The sequence below is a fragment of the Thermobia domestica genome, chromosome 5, assembly GCF_964235325.1.
Source record: "Thermobia domestica chromosome 5, izTheDome1.hap1.1, whole genome shotgun sequence".
NCBI classification, from domain to species: Eukaryota; Metazoa; Arthropoda; class Insecta; order Zygentoma; family Lepismatidae; genus Thermobia; species Thermobia domestica.
The window spans coordinates 278,101,344-278,127,106 of record NC_137458.1 but is presented as its reverse complement, the minus strand read 5'-3'; the positions used below and the strand labels follow the sequence as shown (position 1 = coordinate 278,127,106).

The 25,763-nt window shown below is 35.8% G+C and overlaps 1 protein-coding gene across 1 annotated transcript in view; it reads right to left on the bottom strand.

Annotated features, from left to right (window-relative positions):
• LOC145686648 (Golgi-associated PDZ and coiled-coil motif-containing protein-like) overlaps positions 1-25,763 on the bottom strand; it is a 116,998-nt gene that overhangs the window by 12,601 nt on the left and 78,634 nt on the right. The window contains exons 3-6 of the mRNA XM_081760129.1: positions 21,066-21,394; positions 8,712-8,982; positions 2,609-2,734; positions 1,877-2,004 (exon numbers count right to left, since the gene is read on the bottom strand). Of these exons, the coding sequence (XP_081616255.1) occupies positions 1,877-2,004; positions 2,609-2,734; positions 8,712-8,982; positions 21,066-21,394 (854 nt within the window). The remainder of the gene's footprint in view (positions 1-1,876; positions 2,005-2,608; positions 2,735-8,711; positions 8,983-21,065; positions 21,395-25,763) is intronic.

Genomic DNA, 25,763 nt, shown 5'->3' with positions numbered 1-25,763 from the left:
CGCGCTTCTTTGGACTAGGTATCACACAACTTACTCAGTTTATTTACATTGTTTCGTTTCAGGTTGATTAAAAAATAAACGAAAATGACCACACCACCGGAGAAAAGTCCAGTGTGTACATCAGAGACCAAGTTTTCAATTACTCTACAAGGAAATTGTGCCGCAATATGAATGTGTTCCTACGTTCGAGCTCAGCATTCTGGGGTAGGAGACAATTTTATGATGGCTGGTAGTGTTGTGACTTGCTGTGGAGCGGATCACTTATGATTGTTGTAGAAGGTCCATTTTTCATCACAAATGACAAATTCATGCAGGAAACCTTCCTGGTTATTCCACACACTCAGCGAATTGTACTCCTCCAAATGACGATTTTTGTTGGCTGGTATCAACTAAAGTGGGGTACCCACGTGTTTAAATTTTTCACCTCACCGATTTCACAAAGCTGTAAATTCTTCACCTCACCGATTGCACAAAGTTGTCAAACGACAGTCCTGTAGTATATGTCTAACCATCAGCAATTGCACTAACAATTACTGAACCGGGACGAAATTACGAAATTTCACAAACGTACGACTTATGCTGCATTTATTCACCACTTCTGGCCTAATTTCAGTATTGGCATTTTTGACGGCTAGATGTACAAAATGTCCCAGCTTCAATTCATGAACGAAAATCACTTGCAATTGTGTGTTCACTTTCGCAAGACCCTGTTCAACAACACACTCCCTTCTGACTAACTTGACACTCAAGCCTTTTTTCTGAATATGTACGTTGTTTATGATGCACGCAACTTCAGTCCACATATTGGTTGCCTTACAAAGGATAGTTTATCACCAGATGTAAAATTAAACATTTCAATCGCATCAAGCCAACAGTTATAAGCAATTGTTAACCATCTACACACGTCTTTATTTCGTCGCACAGTTACGTTCAAAGTGGATCTCCAAATATAAATTTCCATTTTCAATATTGAACACTTTTTCGTGTGTGAGTCTGTGAAAAGATACTTTAGAAGTAACAGATTACGGAAAAAACATTTTTTCCCCGTAAGTGTTGATTATAAATGAAAATTGAATCTTAATCTTGCACTTATTGAAAAATAACGAACCCTTTGTTTCTCCAATTAATCTATGCGCTTCGGGAAGACGTGCCTTCTGCTACTTTTTCGTGGCCAACTAGTCAATATTTGAAGTTTTGCACGTGTGAGCATCATTAAAGATAAAAGATAGATACGTAATATGCACTAAGACTGCTCTTTAAACACATTTATCTCATTACCAGATTACCAAAATAATTAACATAGTACGTTAATATTACTTATAAGGATTACAAAACACTTTCCGAGCCAACAAGAACGTAATACACACACAAATCACCAAGACAACATAAACTTTACTTAGCTTTCATAAATAGAATTGAAGACTCGCTGTAGAAAACAATGTAAGTGCCAAACACAAAACTTACTGTAACAGTAGAGACAAAATATAGTAAATTGTGCCCAAGCGTAAAAGAAATAGAAAATATTATTGCTTAGAACGACAACCTAGCGTATAATCAAGTATGAAAATCTAAGGCATAAATGTATTCAAAAAATAAAATACGTTAAACAATTTCAAGGTGGCACTTACGTTGTTTTCTACAGCGTGTCTTCAATTAAAGAAAATAATACTGTTGACTGTGTTCTTTTTATGCAACGTATATTCAAGACTATACTAAACAGAACACATATACTTTCTTTAAAAAATAAATAAATAAATAAATAAATAAATAAATAAATAAATAAAATAACAACGAGATGAAATTAAACGAACAAATTCGCTCTGCGTAAGTGTACGAAGAATAATTAACTACTTCATTATTCAACTTAGTTACTTACCTAAATCCATACATATCTTCTGCTAATGAGTTTTCTTCATCACTATCATCCGCCGCAACGTATTGCACTTCGAAGACAATATCTCCTGTCTGAGAAGATAGGATTTCTACTGCTTCCTGATGACGGACCTGTCAACATCAAAGAAAATAAGGAACTATGAATGAATTCTTCGTTGTTTACAAGAAAGTTATTCCTAATCTATCTGTCATACAAAAACATCTCAGTAACGCTAATGTCTAATATTAACAATCACCGTAATGAGCCTGAACATGAATGTGTGTGTTCTTTATTATTAGGACAAGGGCAGTATTAAACGTAAATAAGATTGTAACTACTTATCTAAAAGCCACAAATATTTATTCTACATCAATTACAGTGTGTTTCGATTCAACAGGAAAATTCAAAATTCAAACTTTTCGCATGAGAATGGATTCAATTTATTCCACAGTTCTAGAAGTACTTACAATAATTAACCTGAATGTCAGCAACAGAAGTTCTGCTTTTAAAAAAACTGTTAATAATTGTTATATTCATTTATCAATTTTTAAAATTAACTGCTGTACAAAATAGATGATATTCTAATATTCATTTCTATTAAAGCTTGCCGGAATCATTTGAAAATCTTTCTTAATGAGAGACCAAATACAATCAAAGAGTCTATCATAATTAATACAGTAAAGTTAGATTGCAAGTTGGCTCATAAATTTATGTAATTAGTAAATAAATTGTTACCTGTTTTAGGCTGATACCATTGACTGAAAGTATTGCATCTCCTACGAAGAGGTTTCCACTTCTTGTTGCAGGTCCATTAGTTTCCAATTCTGATATTAATATTGGAACACCATGTTCCCTGCCACCCTACAGATAAAAGTCAATCAATTTGAATATGTAGCTCTCAGCTTCTTATACACATGGTATTAAATATCGATGGTAAAAATGTTATAGATATTAACAAAGAGATGGACACTCGTATTCTTAAGTCTATAATCTTGTTAAGTGAGTAAATATAAATCACACTAGTGATAATTTCACGATACTGTGATTTTTGTTTTACTTTTTATTTATTTATTTATTATTATTATTATGTTGTACTACTTGATTTGTTGGAACTTCACGAAAAAATCTTGAAAAGAAAGGCTTCAATGAAGACGGAAGAAACTAGAAATACAAGAAAGAAAGAAAATCTTAGTGTGCTGTCCCAGCTTTACCTACAGGCTAAGGAAAGTTGATGAAAAATGTTAACTAATAATTTTGACAGAATTGGTATATTGAAAATAGTAAGAAAACTCCCAGAAAGCCCAGAAGAGAGGAAAGTAGTTAAAACTGATAGAAATCTACAATAAAGCAAAATTCAAATTAATAATTGATAGTATTTACACAGTATAAGTATTTATACATTTTCAGGACTTCTGGCATACTTCTATTAATTGCATTATGTGGAATTTCTCATGATCATTAAATTTCTAAACCACAAAGATACGAGGTGTGTCAGAAAAGTAATAATTAACTATGAATGTTATTATTTTTACATATCAAGGTTATCCCCTTTAAATTAGTCCCACTGGACAACTATGCAGCGATGGAGCTTTGTCTCTATTCTTTGTAGCAGTGTTGGAAAGCTTCTGCGGTTACGCTCTTCTAGATATTATCCGAAGTACCAAATTGCTTTTTTTTTTTTTTTTTTTTTTTTTTTTTTTAATCACGGGGAATACAATGAGGTCATAAGGGCTGAGATGTGTCGAACAGGAGGCTAACGAACGGCAGGAATGCTAAAAGTTCATTGATAGAGATTGCCGTACGTAACATGGTGCGTTGTCGAGACTCTACTCTTTTTACATTGTCATCTGTTTTTGAGGTTGAAGGTCTCTTCGCACGAGGTTCATTTTCCACTTGTTCTCGGTCTTCTCAAAACGACTGGGCCATCTGAACACAATCTTCTCCATAAGCCCTTTGTCAATTTTCCGCAGTCACAGTTACAGATTCACCAAGCTTTACGTTAAATTTGATGGCACAACGTTGCTCAAAACTTTTGCTGGTTCATTTTCGAAACGCATCTAAAAACAACTTCGTTTTAGACTCTCTCAACATTCGTGTAGCAACTTGACAAAGTTCAAACTTGTACTGAGTCAACCCCAACGGTTAACTGTCATGTGTAGGTAGAGACTGAACGGTTGTAATTTCGTGCACAGTGCTGCCAGTCTATTACTTTTTTTAAACACATCTCGTATACATGTGTAATGCTATATCCATGGAACAAACACAAGTGAAGGGTAAGGGGAAAAAAGAAGGAATGTCACAAAACTGCATTTTCGAGAAAACGGCGTTTTACTATTGAAAACCGCGTAAAAAGAATAGGATTATTAAATCTTTTGCTCCTTTTTACATGGTCATTTCTACATCTACAAATGCATGGCATACACAGTCAAATAGTACCAAGAGTTACCAACACATAGGACAAAGCACCCAATACAACACATACATAGACATTCCTTGTTTTATCCCCTTACTGTGATTTGTTATAGTGGTTATCATATTAAGTATAATCTGAACATTTCAATGCGCAAAAGTTAAAAATGAAATGAAATATACACAAGCTGACAGTCTGGACAGTATTTGCTGAAACGCCTTCTCTACTATTGCTATGTACACACAATTATAAAGTTAATACACAAAATAAATTCACGTTCGACTTATTGAGTTGATGGATATGAAGCATCTATCGCCACTTTAACACTTTCAGATGCTGACACAACGAAAACAATAATACCTTGCTATTCAAAGTAGTACTCCTTTCATTCACACATACTTTAACTGGAAAAGGTTGTTGAACACCAAAAGAAATCAGACTGCTATAATGCACGTGAGTTATTAACAATGAAAATGAAATGAAATCTTTCAGTTTTACGTCCCATGGTTATACCGGCTAGGCTAAAGGAGACGGTGATGATGAGAAATGAATGAAATGATGGAATTAAGAAAGTGGGAGGAAACGGAAGAACTCCGAGAAAACCCATGCACATGGTGTTTGTCCACCACAAAGTTCACATGGCGCGAGCTGGGATCGAACCACGGACCCCATGCACCAAAGGTGAACGCTCTATCACTGAGCCACCGTGGCCCCATTATTAACAATGAAACAAACCACTTTACCATCTATGAATTTTCTTTGGATCAAGGAATTGTTGAGCCGATTTTAGTTTAGCGTCCCATTCAACAGCGAGGCTATATGAGACGTGGACCTATTGATTAACGTGGAATCCGAACCACATGAGCTCCCGCCGGGAATCGAACCCGGGTCTCCCGCGTCAAAGGCGCGTACGCCCTTTCAGGAACGAGACTAAATGAGACCTACAACTTTATGTGGAATCCGAGCCACATAAGCTCAAGCCGGGAATTGAACCTGGGTCTCCTATGCCAAAGACGCGTACGCTAACGTTTAGCCACGAGGAAACTCAACTACATATTGAAGTTCTACATAAATTAATAGAACTAATTTATCCTCCCTCCCTCTTTGGATCAAGGAATGATCACAATCTCGAAGAATAAGAAGCGAAATCCAGAGGATGTGAAAATACACTGAGTATGACCACCAACAACTGATGACCGATGACAAATCGGTGGTTATTTTCCACAGTTCAGCATACTAATATTATTGTGTTTAGTACCACTCTGTTGACTGAAGAAATTTCTATAGTAGACTACTGACTGCCAAACGGCAATGAACCAACTTTCAAGTTGGATGAATAAAAATGACCTAATCATTAATGTAAATAAAACATGTGCCTTAAATTTTAACAATGGCAAAAGTAATCAAGCCAATGCAATAATAAAAATAAATAATAAAACAGTTAAATATGTAGAAACTGCTACCTTTCTCGGAGTAAAATATCTAATAATTTCAACTGGGAACCACATATAGAACATGTAAGAAGTAAGCTAAGCAAACTATGCTATGCAATTAGATGTGTAAGAGATAAGATTAATGTAAAAACAGCTAAGTGTATATATTACTCAAATTTTCATTCTACAATAAAATATGGCTTGATGTTCTGGGGAAATGCACCTAAAAGTATTGCTATCTTTAGACTACAGAAGAAAGTAGTAAGAATACTGCAGGAGTAAAATGGAACTCTTCTTGCAGAAATATTTTTAAGGAACTTGGAATAATGACTCTTCCCTCAATGTATTTGTTCGAAATATTAATGTATTTGAAAAAACATAGTAGTGAATTTATTGTTAACAAAGACTTTCACAGTTATAACACAAGAAGTAAAGACGACATTCACTTGCATGCACATAGGACAAATGTATACAATAAATCAGTTACGCACAAAGGTACTCTATTATACAATCTACTTCCATCATGTATAAAAAATCAGGTCTCTGTCAATAGCTTTAGATCCAAACTGAAAAGGTACTTAATAGAACATTGCTTTTACTCGGTTGAAGAATATGTAGAAAATAATGTAAAATTAAATAATACGTAAAATTAAATGTATAGTAAGTAAATTAGTGAAACCATAAGAATCTATATGTAATAATAGTATGTATGTTTATGTATACTGGTATATATACATATAAATGACATGTCCAATTTCGTTGTATGACGATGAACGGATGCAATAAATTATGATTATGATTATGCAGTACCTTAGGTAGGAATAGACCAATTTTAGACAGCAGCTTGGACTTACATTATAACATTCTCAGACAACAGTAACGATCATGTACAACTGTATTTCCACTTACTGTTGCACATGATAACGTGATGCTAGTGTCATTAAGGAGCATAATAAGAGTATATTTATATATTACTTTCATCTCAAGAAGTGGCCACCAATTCTCGTACATAATCCATTTCTAAGTTTACAAATTAATTATTTTTCTCCATTTTCTCAAAAACTACGGATAAGCTTTTAATTTATGCACATCACCTTCTTCTATTGACTGATACATAACTCATCCTTAGAGAACATAATACGCTAAATGTACATAAGACTGTAGAATTGTTCTTTGTCCTAGGACATGTAGGGCATCCAGCCCTCCCCGCTAGTCGAGTGGATAACGTGCAAACCTTTGATGTACACTGTCCCGAGTTCGGTTCCCGGTGGCAGAGCACTGTAATTAGAACGCATTAAGGTGGTACGGATTCCGCCTTACAGTGTACGTCCACATTTCAAACAGCCTCTATATTGAAAGGGACGTTAAACCTCAACAAACAACACATGAGCCAGCCTAATTTCCATGTTCTACTTTAACAGAGCTATTTCAGCGTATCGAGTAATCCCTTGGCAACCTGAATAACACAGCACGTCTAGTTGTATTGACGAGACGGTTGCTGGAATTTTCTCCAGTCTAAAAATACCCAGTGGTTTATCTTGGATAAAATTCACATTAAAATAAATAAATAAATAAATAAATAAATAAAAACACCTCAACAAAATACTTCAAAACATGGATTGAAATTATAACCTTATTGTTATTATTAGTTACTTCATTCAATCATGTTTCTTAGTACACGTCTAATTTTAGAATTGGCTTATCTCCAGTAACACCAGAATATCATTGAAAAAAAAAAAATATTTGGGAATCATGCATAACGAATTTTGTTAGCGCTCGATCAAAATTTTCTGTTACGGGGTTATACTGTAATCTGGAGCAAAAAATAATGTGACCACATTTCCTTTATATTTGTAGTACATGATCGTGTATTAGTATTAACAAATAATAAAATGTCTTTCTCCACTTGTCAATTAATTACAAATCTAAAACACTCCATTTATAAACGAAAATTACTAAAGATATATCTATATATTGTCAACATTACACTTGGATAATTACACACACACACACACACACACACACAGAGAGAGAGAGAGAAAGAAACAGAAAAGAGTTGTATTTAAAAGGAGATCGGAAACTTCCGAATTTTTCTTGTGTACTTGGTGGAGTATGTGACATATAGTACGATTATCATGTTACAAGGATCATTTAATCGTAAAATCTATTGAAAGAAAGCAAACTGGAAATTGGAAATAACTTTTTTTTTTTTTTTTTTAAAGAAAAAGTAAAGTTTCCAACATTTCAGTTCTTCCCAAAAAGCCGATTTCTAATTTTTTTTTTTAAATGTCCATTTAATAAAGCAGTTTGTTTTCGTCTGTGGTTCCTGACTTTACGGCACTATCCCAATATTTGCCAGACGCGTTTTGAGAGAAACTAAAGGAATCTTCAGTCAGGATGGCTGGCCCAGAGATCTGAATCCTGAATATAATAGGATCCTATTCTATTCTATATTATATAGAATTACACACCTCTTTATTGCTCTACAAAATGATCTGCTTCCTTATTTCTAGAAATGACATGTAAATGTAATAGTGTGTCAGTGCAAAATGTATCCCACAAAAGGGATGGGGTTTCACGGATTCCTTTGTCCGGTAACGGAATTCCATAGTTCTATGTATACAATAGAACATGAATTCTTAAATGATATTTCAAATAGGAATACAGATTTAAATGTAAGTGCAAAATTTAATAAAATCCAATTATACCCAATAAAACAAATTTTATCCCATAAAATCCTCTGGGTTGGGTATTTCACAGCCCTGATTGAGAAAACATTGTAACATGTCACATGTAACGTCATGTACTATCAGTCTCTTTTGGATGATAATTTTTCACTTTGTGTGTGATCAAAATGTCAATTACACCAACCGAAAAACATGCCATATTTCGCAATCCCATTATCATACCAGAAGCTGAACTTGCTAATAGGAGTAATTCATTCATAAGTAATTCATACATATAAAGCTAATTAACTCTGAAGTTTAGAACTTACAGTAATAGACATTCCTAATCCTTCGTCCGGATCCTTTATTATTTTCACAGTTCTTGTTTCTCCAATTCCTTGAGATTTCTTATTATGTCCAGGAGGTTCTGGAAGAGGAAGATCTTGGCCTTGACTCTTACTCCAGTCCCGACTTCTACTACGACATGCCCTAATAATAGTTTTATGACGATGTAACAAAATCTCAGCTTCCAACTGTCGCCAAAGTTTATCTCGCAAATCTCCTCGCATTTCACGTCCTAACAATTGTAGCTGCTGTATTCTGAAAATAAACATCTTTGAATTAATATAACAGCAGACAAATATAAAATATATCTTAAAGTTCTCACGTTAGCACTAGAAGCCTTAAGAGCCGTTGCAGTATACCTGACGTTTTTTCCTATATTTTTAATATAACGAAGACGAACAGTATCAAAATTTGATCACGATAATGATCAAGCATTTAAAATTCTAATATTAAATTAAGTAGTCAGTATTAGCTTGGACTAACGTTGGTATACGTATATCATTTAATAAATGCCGAAATTTCAATGGGAACTCCCATTTTATGGAATTAATCTTTATGGTTTAGAAGTATCAAACAAAAACCTTTCTTTTAGAAATAAATAGTGTATAGAAACAAATACTTCGCTATGCATCAACAAACGTTGTACTCCTAAATACATGAACTTTCACAAAAGCACACTCTGAAACTTCTTTTGAATTCAAAACTGTCTAGATTGCTGCAGATGTGCTATATGGGTACAACCTTGAGACTATAAACAGAACTAATGTTCTCCTTATGAATGACGTAATACACTCAATAAATTTCCTATTGCTTTGGCTTGTCGTAAGTTTTCACAACTTAATGTTCCATTATTATATTTTTCGTGCGATATAAATCTGAAGATACAATTTCACTGATTTTTCACAATGCCTCAAATTGGTTTTTGATTGATTTTGAGTTTTACGTCCCGTTCAGCAGCGAGGCTATATGAGACGTGGACCTACTGATTAACGTGGAATCCGAACCACATGAGCTCCCGCCGGGAATCGAACCCGGGTCTCCCGCGCCAAAGGGGCGTACGTTAACCGCTTAGCCACGGAGGAGCTCAAGCCTCAAATTGGAATACCTCTAAAATTAGTTTCTCCGTACCTCTGCCTGAGTCTGTAAAAACAACGAATATTTAAAGTAAGTCGTTTGCTGATAAATGAATATCTACTGAGCAATATGATGTGAGTCGAAGTTTGCAGTGGATACTTTACGAAACCGCCGTTGAGGAGGATAGAAGTTTCCATTGAAACTTTCGGCAATTATTAAATGATAGAAGTATAACACAATTAGTTCAAGTTAATATTTGTAACCATACGTCAGCAGTCAGTGTTTCTGACATACTGTTTGTAATGAATAATTTGACCATCAATTAATTATTATGTCATAAAACGGGTCATCAATTCACGTGGTAGAAACGATATATTGAAGACATTAATAATTATATTTCCTGGTTTATATATATATGAACTATCTCCCTTTGGAACTTTGAAACACCATATGTGTCATTGTCATTCATTCTTCTAAAAAATAATTTTTAAAAAAAACGTAAAAGTGTTCGACATATGGAAATATCATATGCATGTGCAATTAGGATGCATAGCTGTTCTCAGAACGTAAAAATAAAGTTTTATTATTATTATTATTATTATTATTATTATTATTATTATTATTATTATTATTTGTACAGCTATTTTGTCTGGGAAATTTTGGGCTGCTCGTGTAATAATTTCGCGTGAACTGTTGAACGACTGAAAGTGACTCGAATTTCTAGATATCGTGGACATGGGTATTTGAATATAACCCAAAATCAGTAAGCCAAAGTGCAAAGTGGCACACGAAGGGTTCCCCGCGCCCAAAAAAGCAAAGATGAGCAAGTCTCGGGTGTGCATGGAACAAATACAAATGAGTAACTCAGAAAGTAAATATGTCCTGTCGCTTTACGTAGACATAGAAGGAGCTTTTGACAACCTGTGGGTCCCATCATTGATCGAAAAACTAGTTAATCTAGAAATGCCAACCTACTTGATAAATATCATTAAACATTACTTTCAGAATAGAAGGATCTCAGTACAAATGGAGCAAGATGAGTTGCAAATTCGTAATGAAAAATGTTGCCCAGAGGGCTCAATACTAGGGCCCTTAATGTGGGACATTTTGATACAATCCTGCCTGAAAAAATTAAATGCTAACAATCTAACAGACAGAATAAAAGCCTTTGCAGATGATACTGCGATAATACTATCAGCTAATTCAAGAAGAGAAATAGAAATGAAAACAAATGTAATAGTTGAAGAGCTAAACAATTGGTGTCAAGAAAATAAACTAAAATTATCGGTTAAAAAAATAAAATATATGCTTTTCGGTAGAAAATTGAATAGAGACTCACAAATAAAACTATACAATCATAAAATAGACAGAGTTAAAGAGTTTAGATACCTAAGAGTAATAATTGATGAAAATCTGAACTATGGTAATCACATACAAGAAACCGTTACGAGAGGAAACAAGATGACCAATAAATTGATAACCCTAGGTAAAAATAGATATAAACTGCCTAACAAAATATTAAAACTGTACTACGAAACCCTGCTATGCGCTACAATGACTTACGGATCTAGCATATGGGTGCACAGACTGCTTCCAAACAAAAGAATAAAAGAAAACTTTGTCAGACCGCAAAGAAATCTTCTGATGAGGTTAAGTGGTGCATATAGCACCACTCCCAACAATGCCCTGTGTTTGTTACTAGAGGTTAAACCTTTGAACTTAATAGCAGTACAGACGGCGGCAAATTATTGGATGAAGGGGAATAATACAGAAGAGGTAAGAGCATTGTTGGGAGACGTTTTTGAAAGCGCTCAAGAGATTGAAGAAAGAATTAAAAACATGTGGAATATTGAATGGACACACACTGATAAGTCTCAAAGACTTAAAAATATTATCCCAACGGTAGACATAAGAGAACAAATAAAGTTTCTTGACCCAGGCCCAAGACTCATTCATTTTTTAACGGGACATGGTCCATATGAAACCTACCTCCAAAAAAATACAGGCCAAAGACGATTCAAATTCTGAATGTGGTGAAACGAGGACACCAGACCATCATATTCTCTGATGCCCCTTGCTCGAGGAGTTATTTAAGGAAAGAGTGGACATAAGACAAAAGACGATAGCTGATATAATGAGAAACGAGAAAGATTACAATTTCCTAAAGAAAATAACAGACCTTTACTCGGAACTAAAGAAAGAACAATTCTAAAGAGAAAAACATATAAGGAAAACAAGAGCAGAATGAATGTGGAAGGATGAATGGAATCCAGTTTCTCCTCTGGACCGGAGACCCCAGGATGTCTCGTGGAAGATACAGGAACTCCGTATCTGCCGGGGAGGATGAGTGTGGTTGTGCTAAAGCGTCTCCAGGTATACATGCCTTGGAGCGGAACTCCGGACGCACTAGAGTGTGTTTTCTCGAAGTGTGTCTTTCCTTCGGGTGGCGGGTTTATCTGGTGTGACCATGCGCATGTTGGTTGTGACTGTGTCCCCATATTAGACAAGTTTGACTTCGTGAATGGCTCAATTACGGTTTGTTAATAAAGATTGATCCCTACATTGAATCAGATGGAAGGATATCTTAGACCAGGGTCCACACTAAGTACCCCTGAGTGGGCCCTGGGCCTCAAATCTGTGTTATTGGGAGAAAATCTATTGCAACCACGAGAACATTCAATAAACGAAGACCCAAAGGGCTATCAAGAGGAACGCGTTAAGGATTAGTGTAGACTAATGTGGTTTAGTGTGGTTTGGTGAATGCGGAGTAAGTGTCAAGTTGGTGTTCTTAATGCTTTTAGTGTGCAAAATGGACAAAATTAAATAAAACACACAGGGAAAACCAGTGTATAAACAATGAAAGAATTTAACATGATCACACGAGAGAAACCTGAAATAGTAAGTGAAAACCAAGCTCATACAGGGAAAACCTGAAGATAGAAGAAGTCGACCAAAATAAATAAAATTATACAATAATAAAAAGTAAACACTAAATAAACATCTAATCAAAAAAAAATAAATAAAATAAAATAAACAAAATAAATAAGAAACAGAATAAATAAATGAAGCACAAGAAAATTAAAAGAAGAATTAAAACATAATAATCATAGCCAATAAACATGGACTCAACCAAGTTAAAAAAGAAATAACGTATAAATAACTTTAAAAATGGTAATAATAATAATAATAATAATAATAATAATAATAATAATAATAATAAAATATAGACATATAAATACCCACCAAAAAACAGAAGCAGCTAAATAGTTAGGAGTAACTAACTAAACATTTCTAGGATTAGGATTAAATAAATAAAAATAGCAAACAGAGGTAGGAAATAATAGGATAGATCAGATGGAATTTAGATAATTTTGATTTGATTTGTAATCTATTTAGTATTAGAATATGCTAGGGTTCTTGGAAATTGTATTAGTCGATAGTTGAGTTTAGCATAATTTATTCTTTATTTTGTTTGTTTTGTTTTGTCTTTTTGTTTCCTGTTCGTAGTTTTGTTTCCTTTCCCTTACCAAAATCCCCTTTTACCAATACCAAAATGGAAAAAAATAAAAGACAACGATGATAACCCGTGCCGGTTTTAATTTTCAGATACCGGTTCTGAAAGACGTGCCTGAGCCTATCAAAAAAAAAAAAAAAGTATCGGGTGCAGGCAATGTTTATCGTCTTTTTCGACTCAAAAGGCATTATCCGCAAAGAGTTTGTGCCCCAGAGACAGACAGTGAACAGTAAGTTTTCCGTGCAAATCCTCAAAAGGCTGCAGAAAAGAGTGCAACGCGTCACTGTCAACTTGAGGCTGCACCACAACCTCGCGCCGATCCACATCGCTTTCCTCGTGACCGAGTATATGGCCAAGCACAAGGTGGCAACGCTGCCCCAGCCACCCTATAGCCCAATTTGGAACTGCCGGACTTCTTTTTGTTTCCAAGAATAAAAAAAGTTTGAAAGGCAATCACTTTGGAACGCTGATAACGTCAAAGAGATTCCCGTAGATGTCTTCCAGGAATCGTACGGCGAAAGGCAAGGGTACTGACAACGGTGTGTCGATGCATAAGGGAGCTATTTTGAAGACTTTTAGGTAATTTGTACCTTGATTTGTAATAAATTTCTTTCCCCGGATTTAATCACTTATTTTTGGAACAAACCACGTATTACTTCACTGAATTGAGCGGGCAAAATAAGAGAAGTTCTTTATGGTTTACCTGTACTACTACGCGATTATTGAAAGCAGGTGTCTTGACAATTCGACAGAATACAAAAGTTCTGTTGATACGCTGACGTCGAAAACTTGACAACAATAGAGACAGAAGTTCTGGTCACAAACTCAGAAAGTTTAACAAGTCGTAATTCTAGAATTCTATTTATAATGCAAAACATGTGAGTCTGTGAATAAGGCTAATATCCTGGAATATTATACAACCCTGCTTAAGATGTATGTAATGTTGGTTGTAGAAAGACAAGGGACACTGATAATTTTCAAAATGCAAATGTCTAAAGCAAAAAACGTTTATAGATGTCGCTACGTGCGGCAATGTTATGTATAACGAAGTCTTTGAACAACCGTATAAAAATATGTAAGGTGTTTTCGATAGTTGGAGGGCAAAGTCAAATAAATATGTTGAATATAAACAACTAGAGCTTTTAAGCAGGATATTAATTTATAGTGTACAACGAGCCGAAGGTCTGGGCCAATAACTAACCGTAATAATATAACAGGCCGGATTGCAACGTATGGTTACCAAATAACGAAAATAATAGTACTTGAAATAGTTTACAGAAGATTCAACGGTCTTGGACCGCGCGGTCAGTGATCTTGGTTGCCTAATGAAAATATACTACAGTAATCAGCAAACAACCCCCCTCGTTTTGTTTGCAGCACATGCAGCTGTCACACCGTCAATTTCGTTAACCACGCAATATCTTGTTATGGCATCTCTCTGTCGCATTTTATGCAACCTCTAATTTTACAAGTTGTTTGAGATCACCGATGGGAAGGTTATTATGCTGAGATTTTTAGAACTGATCCAGTCATTGAAGAATGGTAGCCGTAAAACAGCCTCATATATTCAGCATCGTATGTATGCAATCTTTGGAATCGCAGCTACTGGTTAGTTTAGCACAGACCCGGACTGGTCAAGGACCCCGAAGACTAATAAAATAAAATAAAATAAAATAAAATAAAAAAATGAATTGGTATTATTTTGTATAAATGCTAATATTTAAAACTTTCTACGAAACTGAAGAAGTACAGTACATTAGTTTACGGCTAAAAAAAAATGGAAATGGGAACTTCGAGAAAAAAGAATTACCCAACAGAATAAAAATAAATGAAAACAAACTTCATTCTCCGATTGTAAAAACGAAAACAATATATTTTAACATTTTAGATATAGTTACTTACAAACAGCATGAAAGATTTGTCCTAAACAAAAGATATTTTGACTAACTGTTCTTGGTTAGACCCTAAAAAAATATAAGAAGAGTCTAACCACCGAAGAAATCGTTTCAGAAAATCTGCACCCTCATGGAATGAAATGGATCCAAACTTAGACAAGAAGTTAAGCAGTTTGCAACATATTATTCTTTATTCATACAAACTGAAAACCCCTTAAAGCAACAGGATGCAAACAGTGAAGAAAATGAGAATGTCGAACAATGTAATAATACCACACAGCCAATAATCGTAATCGAAGTGTTCCAAATGTTTATCGTGTGCACTCAAAGCTATATATAAGCTTTCTCCTTAATCATGCTGTCCAAAATGCAAGTAACTTACGAGTTTTTTTTTTTTTTTTTTTTTTTTTTTTTTTTTTTTTTTTTTTTTTTTTAACGAAAATTTGTGAAGAATCGTTTACAGTCATTTTTAACCAACAAACAAGATGCTCTCTCTTCCAATGCTAATCACACTTGTACGAGATTTGGTTTCAAATACTGACAAAGATAAGGAGCCTCATTTCATAGCGATCTGCGTCAACACAATGCAAATTTTGCGATAGTCGACATAGCAATTATAATTACTTGTTCCATTATTTGCATTGCGTTGCTATCTGCAAATCATGAAAACAATTATGAAAAGAGGCCGCTGGTAATAGATGGAATAGACAGATCAAGTTACGAACTAACGTTGAAATTAAAACTCACAAGTAAAGAACATGAACCTGTCAACGGGACTTCCTAATCAAACCTAGTCCATTCGATAAACAGAACATAGATACGTTCATGCACAAACAATTAGGTGCCATGGAAAACGGAGTAAGTCCCTGGGGCCCATTAACCCTGTTAGCACAAAGAAAATCGTAGACTCGCAGTGAAATAGCTACTGCATAAACAGTGTTCATTGGAGAGACTTGGTTTATAGTTCATTCTCTTCAGCATGAAACAAGCTTTCTAGAAGCGCTATGTACTGGACCCTTATTTGAACAGGGAGAATTGGGAGAATGTCGGGAAAATTCCCTCCAGAAACCCCTCCCATTAATTTTGGACCCCTCTGGAGTAATCCCGGGTAAAAGCACACAATCCAAATGTTATCTCAAAAAATACTGTAGGTGATAAGAAATGTATACGAAGTTTTATATTGATAAACGGAACAGATTATAGGGAAAAGCTTGTATACCAATACATGATTTCCCTTCATATCTATTCTGTCTAGCATTACAGCAAGAAAAACCTCAGCAGTTTTAAAAACAATTGGGACACGCCGATTTTCGTACTAGTAATGGCTGGCTGGAAAAAATTAAAAAAGGAATGATATTGTTTTTAAAAAATATGTGTGGCGAAAGTGCGTCAGTGTAAAGCAAGGTATGCGATGATTGAAAAAAAAAAAAATGCTGATATTACTCAGGGGTATCACCCGGATGACATATAATGCAGACGAGACTGAACTTTTTTTCAAGTGCCTACCAGATAAAACAATGACGTTTAAAGGAGACCCTTGCAATCGAGGCCAACACAGCAAAGATTGAATAACTGTGTTGTTTGGTGTCAATGCATCTGGAAAAAATAAAATCAAGCCTTTGGTTATTGGCAAGTCAAGGAAACCTAGATGTTTCAATAATGTGGGCAGTTTACCGACACTGTATATGGCCAACTCAAAAGTGTGGGTGATTGGTGATGCGTTCAGTGTGCATGGCTGAAAACTGTAAACACAGAAATGAAGAAGAAAAAGAAAAAATCCTGCTGTTTATTGACAATTGTAGTGCGCACGGAACCATTCCAAACCTGTCAAATATCTCAGTCCAATTTCTTCCTCCAAACATCACATCAAAGCTTCAGCCACTTGACCAGGGAATCATTAAAAATTTCAAAGTGAACTATAGGAAGGAGGTTGTTCGGCAGTTTTTAACAGATATGGATCGTGACGAATCGACTAAAATCAATGTGCTAGATGCGATGTGGGTGATAACTAAGGCCTGGAGTAACGTGAGCGAAAAAACTGTTTGTACCTGTTTTAAAAAATGTGGCTTTCAAGTGACGGACCCCGAAGATGAGGACGATGATCAACTTCTAATTCCCGCACCCAAAGACGCAGAAGTAGGCCTAGCTCACAACTGAAGCAAAGTCAGCAAAACACTGGGCGTCCAAGAAATGGAGTCTGAAGAATTTGTTAACTTCAACGATGATGTACACTCATGTTCAAAATTATTGTCGCATGTCTATAAATATGTTGCAGGAATATAATTTGATAACAAATTCGCCGGTATTTCTTATAATGTTAGTATGTGTATAATCAGCAAAGACATGTAAGTGGCAAATTTCATGTCAATAGAGCAGTAAATAAGAAGAATAAACCGAAAATAAAACTTTCTTGTCCATTTAGCAACATTTTGTTTTACTCACTCTAATTTTCGTATTTATAATTCTTTTCCTATGAAATTTACCACAAATATACAGTTCCTGATTATACACATAATATCAGTATTAAAAGTACCCTGCAAAATCATTATCGAATTATATTCTTACAAGAAGACAGTTATAGATATGCGACAATCATTTTGGACATGAGTGTACAGCAGTATGTGGAGAGCTAACGGATGAAGATATCTTGGCTTCTGTTCAACCCTCAAGTCCTGAAGATGATGAAGCAGCTGAAGATGATGATGAGGATGCAGGGGTGGAGAGTGATCGACCTGAACTGTCAATGAAAGACGCAAGAGAAGCTATTGATGTGCTAAAGTGCCTTTTCGTAAAGAAAAATAGTAAGTAAAAGTGTAGTGAAATCCATCATCGAGTTAGATTGCGCTTTGAATATGGTAGCCATTCATACAGGTAAACAATCAAAAAAATTGATGACTTTTTTAAAGATTAGTCAGGCTTAATCCTGTTCAGTAGTTAGATTATTGTATGACTTCTCAATTGCAATACTTTATTTTTGGAAAATCCTCTAGGTACTGTATTGACCTGTTACATACAAGTTTCTAAAACCATACAAGTTTGGTTTTCATTTATATTTTGACTTCAGATTTGTTTTTATTTTACATGAAGGTGTCATACAGTAATGTCTATAGTTTGTTTTGATACTTAAGTGATTTAATACACGGATACAGTACCGGTACGTATTTTAAAAACTGTTACTGTATGTTCGCTTTTTTTTTTTTTTTTTTTTTTTTTTTAAATCTAGGCCTACATTGAAAGAATAACTTCAGTTACAGTAACAATGGCCGTATTATAGATGTTGGCCACAAAAATCTTCGTTTTATAGAGGTGGAGAAACCTCGATAAAACGAATTTCTTTATTAAGAATACCTCGATAAGACGAATTTTTTCCCTACCCCTTGAAATTCGTTTCATCGAGATTCGACTGTACTGGTTTATGTTTCTTTCCTTTAAAACGTGTATGATATCTATTTACTAATGAAATTTAGGCCTAATATGAAACTTGCATTTACAAAATGAATTCTGATACTTTGTAGGCCTACCTATTATTCATTAAAAGGTTGAATAAAAATAACAATGTTACGTAGAATTACTTTGGTTGGTTCAACAAAACTATGATATTTTAAATTCTCATTGTGACACTGTTTGAAGCGGTAACACGAATTATTAACGAAGTTGTTAACTGTACTGTACATTTTTTAAAAGGTGTTCCTAACAATGATTTAATGTTTAAACCTAACATAACGTTACAAACAGATGGAAGGGAAGCCAAACGGTTATCAATGCCAGGGTTCTTCGACATAGCCAGCCCGAGCGTGGTTTAACCATTTTGCCCGTTGCAAATTATCTGTGGTGCCTTGCGATTATATTATAAACTTCATACATAAGACACACCTTTATTCCGTGGCACAGCTGATGAAGTCTAAAACCAACTTCAAACTGTTATGTTTTAAATAAACAACAATTTCATTTACACTGAGTTGTTACAAGCGGTCTTAGATTCATAACTCATGTTTAGTAACACTCAGCCATATAAAAATGGTGCCAATAGTAAGAGAAACTCAAAAGGTTTACAGTGGGTACTGAAATTTTGCGTAGTTATACAGTTCGCCGCTAGGTGCGATGTAAGAGAAAACTGCTGTCAACGAAAATAGGAGAGCAATCTGTATCGTTTGCTTTTACATCAATTATTCCGTTATTAGTGTGCAACGTAATTTTTGAAGTCAGTCTGAAAGATCCACCCAATGGACACAAATCTGAAAGTTGTATTCTGTTTGTAAGGGAAGACGAGAATGGGAATCATCCAGCTGTCCTCAATAAGCGCTGAAACAGTGCATGTTCACAATAAGTTCACGGAAATCTACGGTCTGAGCAAGCACAGAAATCGATCTTATGCCCGCCACAGATGTTTAAACTCGCGAGCCGAAATTTCAGGTTGAATTTGAGCTCAAACGTAATAATGAAGCTTAAAAAAAAAAAAAAAAAAAAAAAGTGAATAAATGTAGTAATGAAGCCACCTCAAGATCAGAGTGGATAGTATAGCGGTAAACTTTATTATTATTACTATTATTTAAGCGTGTCCTTTCCAGCTATATGAAACCTGGGTCTACAGTATAAGGTGGAATCCAAACTATTGTAATGCGTTCCCTTTAAATTCTCTCCCACCAGAAATCGAATTCGGGACCACGTGTACCAAAGGCGCACGTGTTAGATACTAGCCCAGCTGGGAAGGCTGATTACTGAAGAATCTATCTTTCAGATTGAGTGAATAAATGTAATGGAAACGCTATCTCCCACTTTTCAGGTAGAATGAACAAACGTAATGTTAAAAAAAAAAAAAAAAGTATTTCATTTTCGATAAAGTGAATTGCAATACCATAACCAGGAACTAATGCACAAAATGAAATGAAATATTTCAGTTTAAAAGTTCCACGATTAAGCCCTTTACGCTAAGGGAGACAATGATTAAAGCAAGTGAATGATGATGGAAGAATTGGTGGAATGAGAAAGTAGGAGGACACGGGAGTATCCAGCAAAAACCCACGGGCACGATGTTGTCCACCACAAACTTATTAGGCCAGGGATCGAACCAGAGACCCCATATACCAGAGGTAAGCGTTCTACCACTAAGCCTCCGTGCTCCCCAGTCTAATGCTGAATTCGAAAATAATAATAATAATAATAATAATAATAATAATAATAATAATAATAATAATAATATATAAAACTCTTTTTCAACCGAGTAAGAGGTCAAGTTTGCTGTCCCATCGATAGTTCACACGATGGGAAAGCATGTGAAATTGAATTGAGAGGCATACAGTCAAGGGCGCCCATCAGGGGGGCAAGGTGGGGCGCTTGCCCCCCCCTAAGAGGAAATTATACTTGGGAATATCAAAAACCTAATTGAATTTTTACATTAGTTACAGCAAAATTTGAAATTATATTTGAAACGTTGCTTATACTTGCCCCGCCCTTGCATACAGTCAAGATCTTTTAACTACTTCATGAACAGTTATACGCAGAAATATCAAGGATTGATCATTTCCCAAGGATCCTTCTAGTAGACTTAATATTATAGTTGGAATATAGGTATTTACGAAATGTTTGCTTGCACTAGCCTTCAGCTCACTCAGTTCAATATACAGTACGAAACTGAACTGAGTGAGCTGAAGATTAGTGCTTGCCATAAATGTCAAGCTCGTATTTTAAACGCCATTAAGTATCAGTTTACCAATGTTGTTGGCAACTCCTGATCTTTCAACTCCTTCTAACTTTTAAAACACTCTCCCAGAGAACATGAATTAAACTCTGTCTACTAGATTGCAATCTACTTGTTAAACTTCGAAAAGAGCACTGAACGAACAAATTAACCCTACCTTCCGGCTAGTTCTTTATCAAGATATTTGGCTGCTAATCTGGCTCCATACACTTCGCTATGTAACGCTACAATTGAATTTCGGAGCGCTGAGTTCTCATCCTGAAGTTGAGCCACTTCACTCCTCAGCATTTCTTCTTTCATCACATCTCGACGATACGTTGCCATCTCTTGTTCCAACCGACGGCGGATGTGCTCAGCATCTCGTTCCGGTTGAATTTGTAATTGGGCAGCATGAAGTTTCAATAACAACGAATGTAGTTCATGTTCTAGGGACGCTCGCCGTGCTTGTGATTCCACCAGATCAGCCTTTAAGTGAACTAATTCTGCCTGTAAAGAAACAGCAAATATCTGATTAAATGGATTACTCCTTTCACTTAACAAATGAGCAAATTTCAACAATATTTCAACAATAACCAATATGAACTAAATATAGACTTGTTGAGAGACCAGATTCCTCGCCACAAAAACTAGGACCCCCACTGAATCCCATCATACACTATGTGATCAAAAGTATCCGAACACCTGGTTGAAAATGACTTACAAGTTCGTGGCGCCCTCCATCAGTACTGCTGGAATTCAATATGGTGTTGGCCCACACTTAACCTTGATGACAGCTTCCACTCTCGCAGGCATACTTTCAATCAGGTGCTGGAAGGTTTCTTGGGGAATGGCAGCCCATTCTTCACGGAGTGCTGAACTGAGGAGAAGTATAGATGTAGGTCGGTGAGGCCTGGCACGAAATCGACGTTCCAAAACATCCCAAAGGTGTTCTATAGGATTCAAGTCAGGACTGTGCAGGCCAGTCCATTACAGGGATGTTATGGTGGCGTAACCACTCCGCCACAGGCCGTACAGTATGAACAGGTGCTCGATCGTGTTGAAAGATGCAATCGCCATCCACGAATTACTCTTCAACAGTGGGAAGCAAGGTGCTTAAAACATCAATGTAGGCCTACGCTGTGAGAATGCCACGTAAAACAACAAGGGGTGCAAGCCCCCTCCAAGAAAAACACGACCACACCATAACACCATCACTTCCGAATTTTACTGTTGGCACTACACACGCTGACAGATGACGTTCACCGGGCATTCACCATACCCACACCCTGCCATCGGATCGCCACATTGTGTACCGTGATTCTGGGGTCACTCCACACAACGTTTTTCCACTGTTCAATCGTCCAATGTTTACGCTCCTTACACCAAGCGAGGCGTCGTTTGGCATTTCCCTGCGTGATGTGTGGCTTATGAGCAGCCGCTCGACCATGAAATCCAAGTTTTCTCACCTCACGCCTAACTGTCATAGTACTTGGAGTGGATCCTGATGCAGTTTGCATTTCCTGTGTGATGGTCTTGATAGATGTCTGCCTATTACACTTTACGACCCTCTTCAACACTTTAGGACCCTCTCTGTCAGTCAACAGACGAGGTCGGCCTTGTGCTGTACGTGTCCCGTCACGTTTTCACTTCACTATCACATCAGACACAGTGGATCTAAGGATGTTTAGGAGTGTGGAAATCTCGCAAACAGACTTCTGACACAAGTGACACCCAATCACCTGATCACGTTCGAAGTCCATGAGTTCCGCGGAGCGCCCCATTCTGCTTTCAAGCGATGTCTAATGACTACTGAGGTCGCTGATAATGAGTACCTGGCAGTAGGTGGCAGCACAATTCACCTAATATGAAAAACGTATGTTTTGAGGGGTGTCCGGATACTTTTGATCACATAATGTATGTCAACCAATACATTCAAGATTTTACCCATCTTCCTAGTATTTTTATATTATTCTCATACTTTCTTCGTTTATTTGTACCCTTTAGGTGGCTAAGTTGTCTTAGTGCATATTTTCTTTTGAAACAGGTTCAGTTCAGTGCCCAGTGGGATACTTCTCGGATAAAACCCAAGTAGTGACTGGTTCGGATCCCACTTTTAAGCGGTAGGTTTCATCTCATAGGGGTCCGGAATATCGAAATTAGTCGGTAATTCTTACCAGTCAATGAATCAATTTTGATCTGTCGGATCCTCTATTCTAAGAACTTCCCCACTAAGATCTCCACGCAAGTTTCCATGCCAACAACGGATGTCCGTGTCATCCCTAAGCACTCCATGAAAATGTAAGATGTCTCCAAGTAATTAATTATTCGCTCTATATTTATGGCATCGTTACGTCAGTTTCTGCACGCATCTTCGTCAATATTTGGTACAACAGTTTTCCCAAAATCTTATGGTAAACTTCCTCGTTAACAAAAAACTGTGACAAACAATTACCTACATATCGTATGCTATAGTTTACTAGCTTACGTTGAAGGGGCAGCGTAGAGATGGTTTTCTATGGGAGGGTTTCCCAAGAGTTTTTTTTTTTTTTTTTTTTTTACTTTTTATTTTTATGTTTCAAAATCTTGTTTTTGAGAACATTCCGATTATATTCTTCTCTGTGAGTTAGCGACTAATTTCTCGTTACAAAACAACAATTAAATCACAGACATACGTATTATATAAATTCAACTGCGAAAATAATTCTATTATTATTTGCAACAATACATTAATCACCATAGTAAAAGAACCATATTTTAACGAGAATCATGAAAGAAGATAAATTTATATAAACTATAAATAATCACACCAGAAGAACCATTTAATCAAATCTACATTGATCTACTTATTACTGAAGAAAGTACCATCCCTGCTGAACATATGGGTATTAAAAAAGTTTTTTCAACGGCAGAGGTAAGAAATGCATTATGATTTACATGACATGAAACTTTCGATACCAAAGATCTCTACTTGCATCCTAAAATAATGAAATCTTATCACTTCTAATTTAAGAATAAAGATCTCGGCTCTGGAAATATTGTAGATACGAACAAAGTAGAAATCAATATAAATCAGGTTATTATTATTATTATTATTCGAAGCGAGAATAAGACAATGTCGTTCGCTGGATATCGTCCATCCCACACATATACAAGCAAAATTCTGTCATCCACCGTGAAGCAGCAAATCTGAAAACATATCGAATGTAATCGAAGTGTCTAAAAAGTTCAACTACGTGATGTAACTCGATTTATCCAGATGAGTTCTGAGTTGTCTGAAATTCCAAGGTCAGACAGTTCAGAAACTATTATCTACGCTTTTCACGACCCACATGCATTAATTCAGATCGTCTACTGCCATAGATGTTCACCCTTTTCTACTCTAGTAATGTCTGTCGGTAAGACCTTCTTCAAATTCTTCTTGTATCCTTCCAAAAATTGGAATGATTCCTATAAGCTTCCCAAAAATAGTACCAAACAAAGGTTCAATCATATAGCGCACTGTTCTATACACACATACTAGAAATGAATGCTCTGGGTTAACCAAATACTAACGCTTAAATCCATTGCACTAACAGTTTAAAACAAATAGATTTATCTTCCATATATATCCTTTATTGACACACCAAAACAAATATTATCCACCACACTTACCGAGACAGGATTAATACGTATAAATGACCACCATTTAGTCACTGGTCTCAACGATTTTTCATTATAGAATCCCAAATAATTAACAACAAATATATTTTCCCTGACAACGGGTTTTGCCTCTATAACTATCACATCTTCCATCTACTTATAATATTTAATTACATTTTCATCTTTAACAACTCTCTGCAGTTATCACTTACAAAGTTTCCTTCGTAATGCTTATTCATTCGACGGTGTATCGAATTACACCACTTAGCTCACATTTGGCAGGCAGTTCAAGTTTGCTACTTCACAATGATTGAATAGCCAAGTCTGTCTACCGGCGTGGGAGTGGGCGACGGCCAATGTACAGCTCTGGTGGCTTAACGGAAGTGGAAAAAGAACAGTCCTCGTATACTTTATAACAACAACAATGCACTTATGCCTTATGGTCTTGTGCAACGGACGTTGGATATGAATTATTACTGACGTGGAACCTGACTTTTATTCAAAGTGCTCTCTTCCAGCAAGGTTTAAACGTAAGAATAAGTGCAGAAGAAGCGAGTGCTTCAAATGTAATTCTCTGGGTGGATTGAAATCATTACCAGAATCGACAATAACAAAAATCAGGGTTCAACTAGCATTTGGATTAAGAACCTTTAAATTGAATGAGAACTTTTAGGATATAGCAATTACGGCTTTCTCTGGAACACAACAGCATTTAACAGTATTGAGATATGAAACAATTTTAATTAACTTTGGTTACCCCTAGAAACTTGCTTGCACGATGTCTATTACGAATGTTATGTCATGCAGTATCGGTGTTTTCGATCAATAATGCAGCTTATCGAGTTTCAGTGTACAAAATTTTTGATTGAAGAATTTCATGTTTCATAATTTGGTTTCAGATAGTTTCTAAATTCTATTTCTTCTTTGTCAGTAGTTTAACATTTTTTTTTCCTCCACCGATAAGATGAGACATAGACCTATAGCTTAACGAAATTTTCAAACCTTATATACTTCCACCAGGAATCAAACCCGGATTTCCCTCACCAATTCGAGAATGTCAATTATTTTGCCATAAGGAAGCCCGGTTCTGAACTCTTAATTTTCTACTTAAGACTCAATACTTGTATATGAACTATTTGCTTCCGACTCGATACACAGTAGATATTACTTATTCAACTGCTTTATAACAAAGAAACTGTAACCAGCCTGTATACACACGTGTAAGTAATATATGATC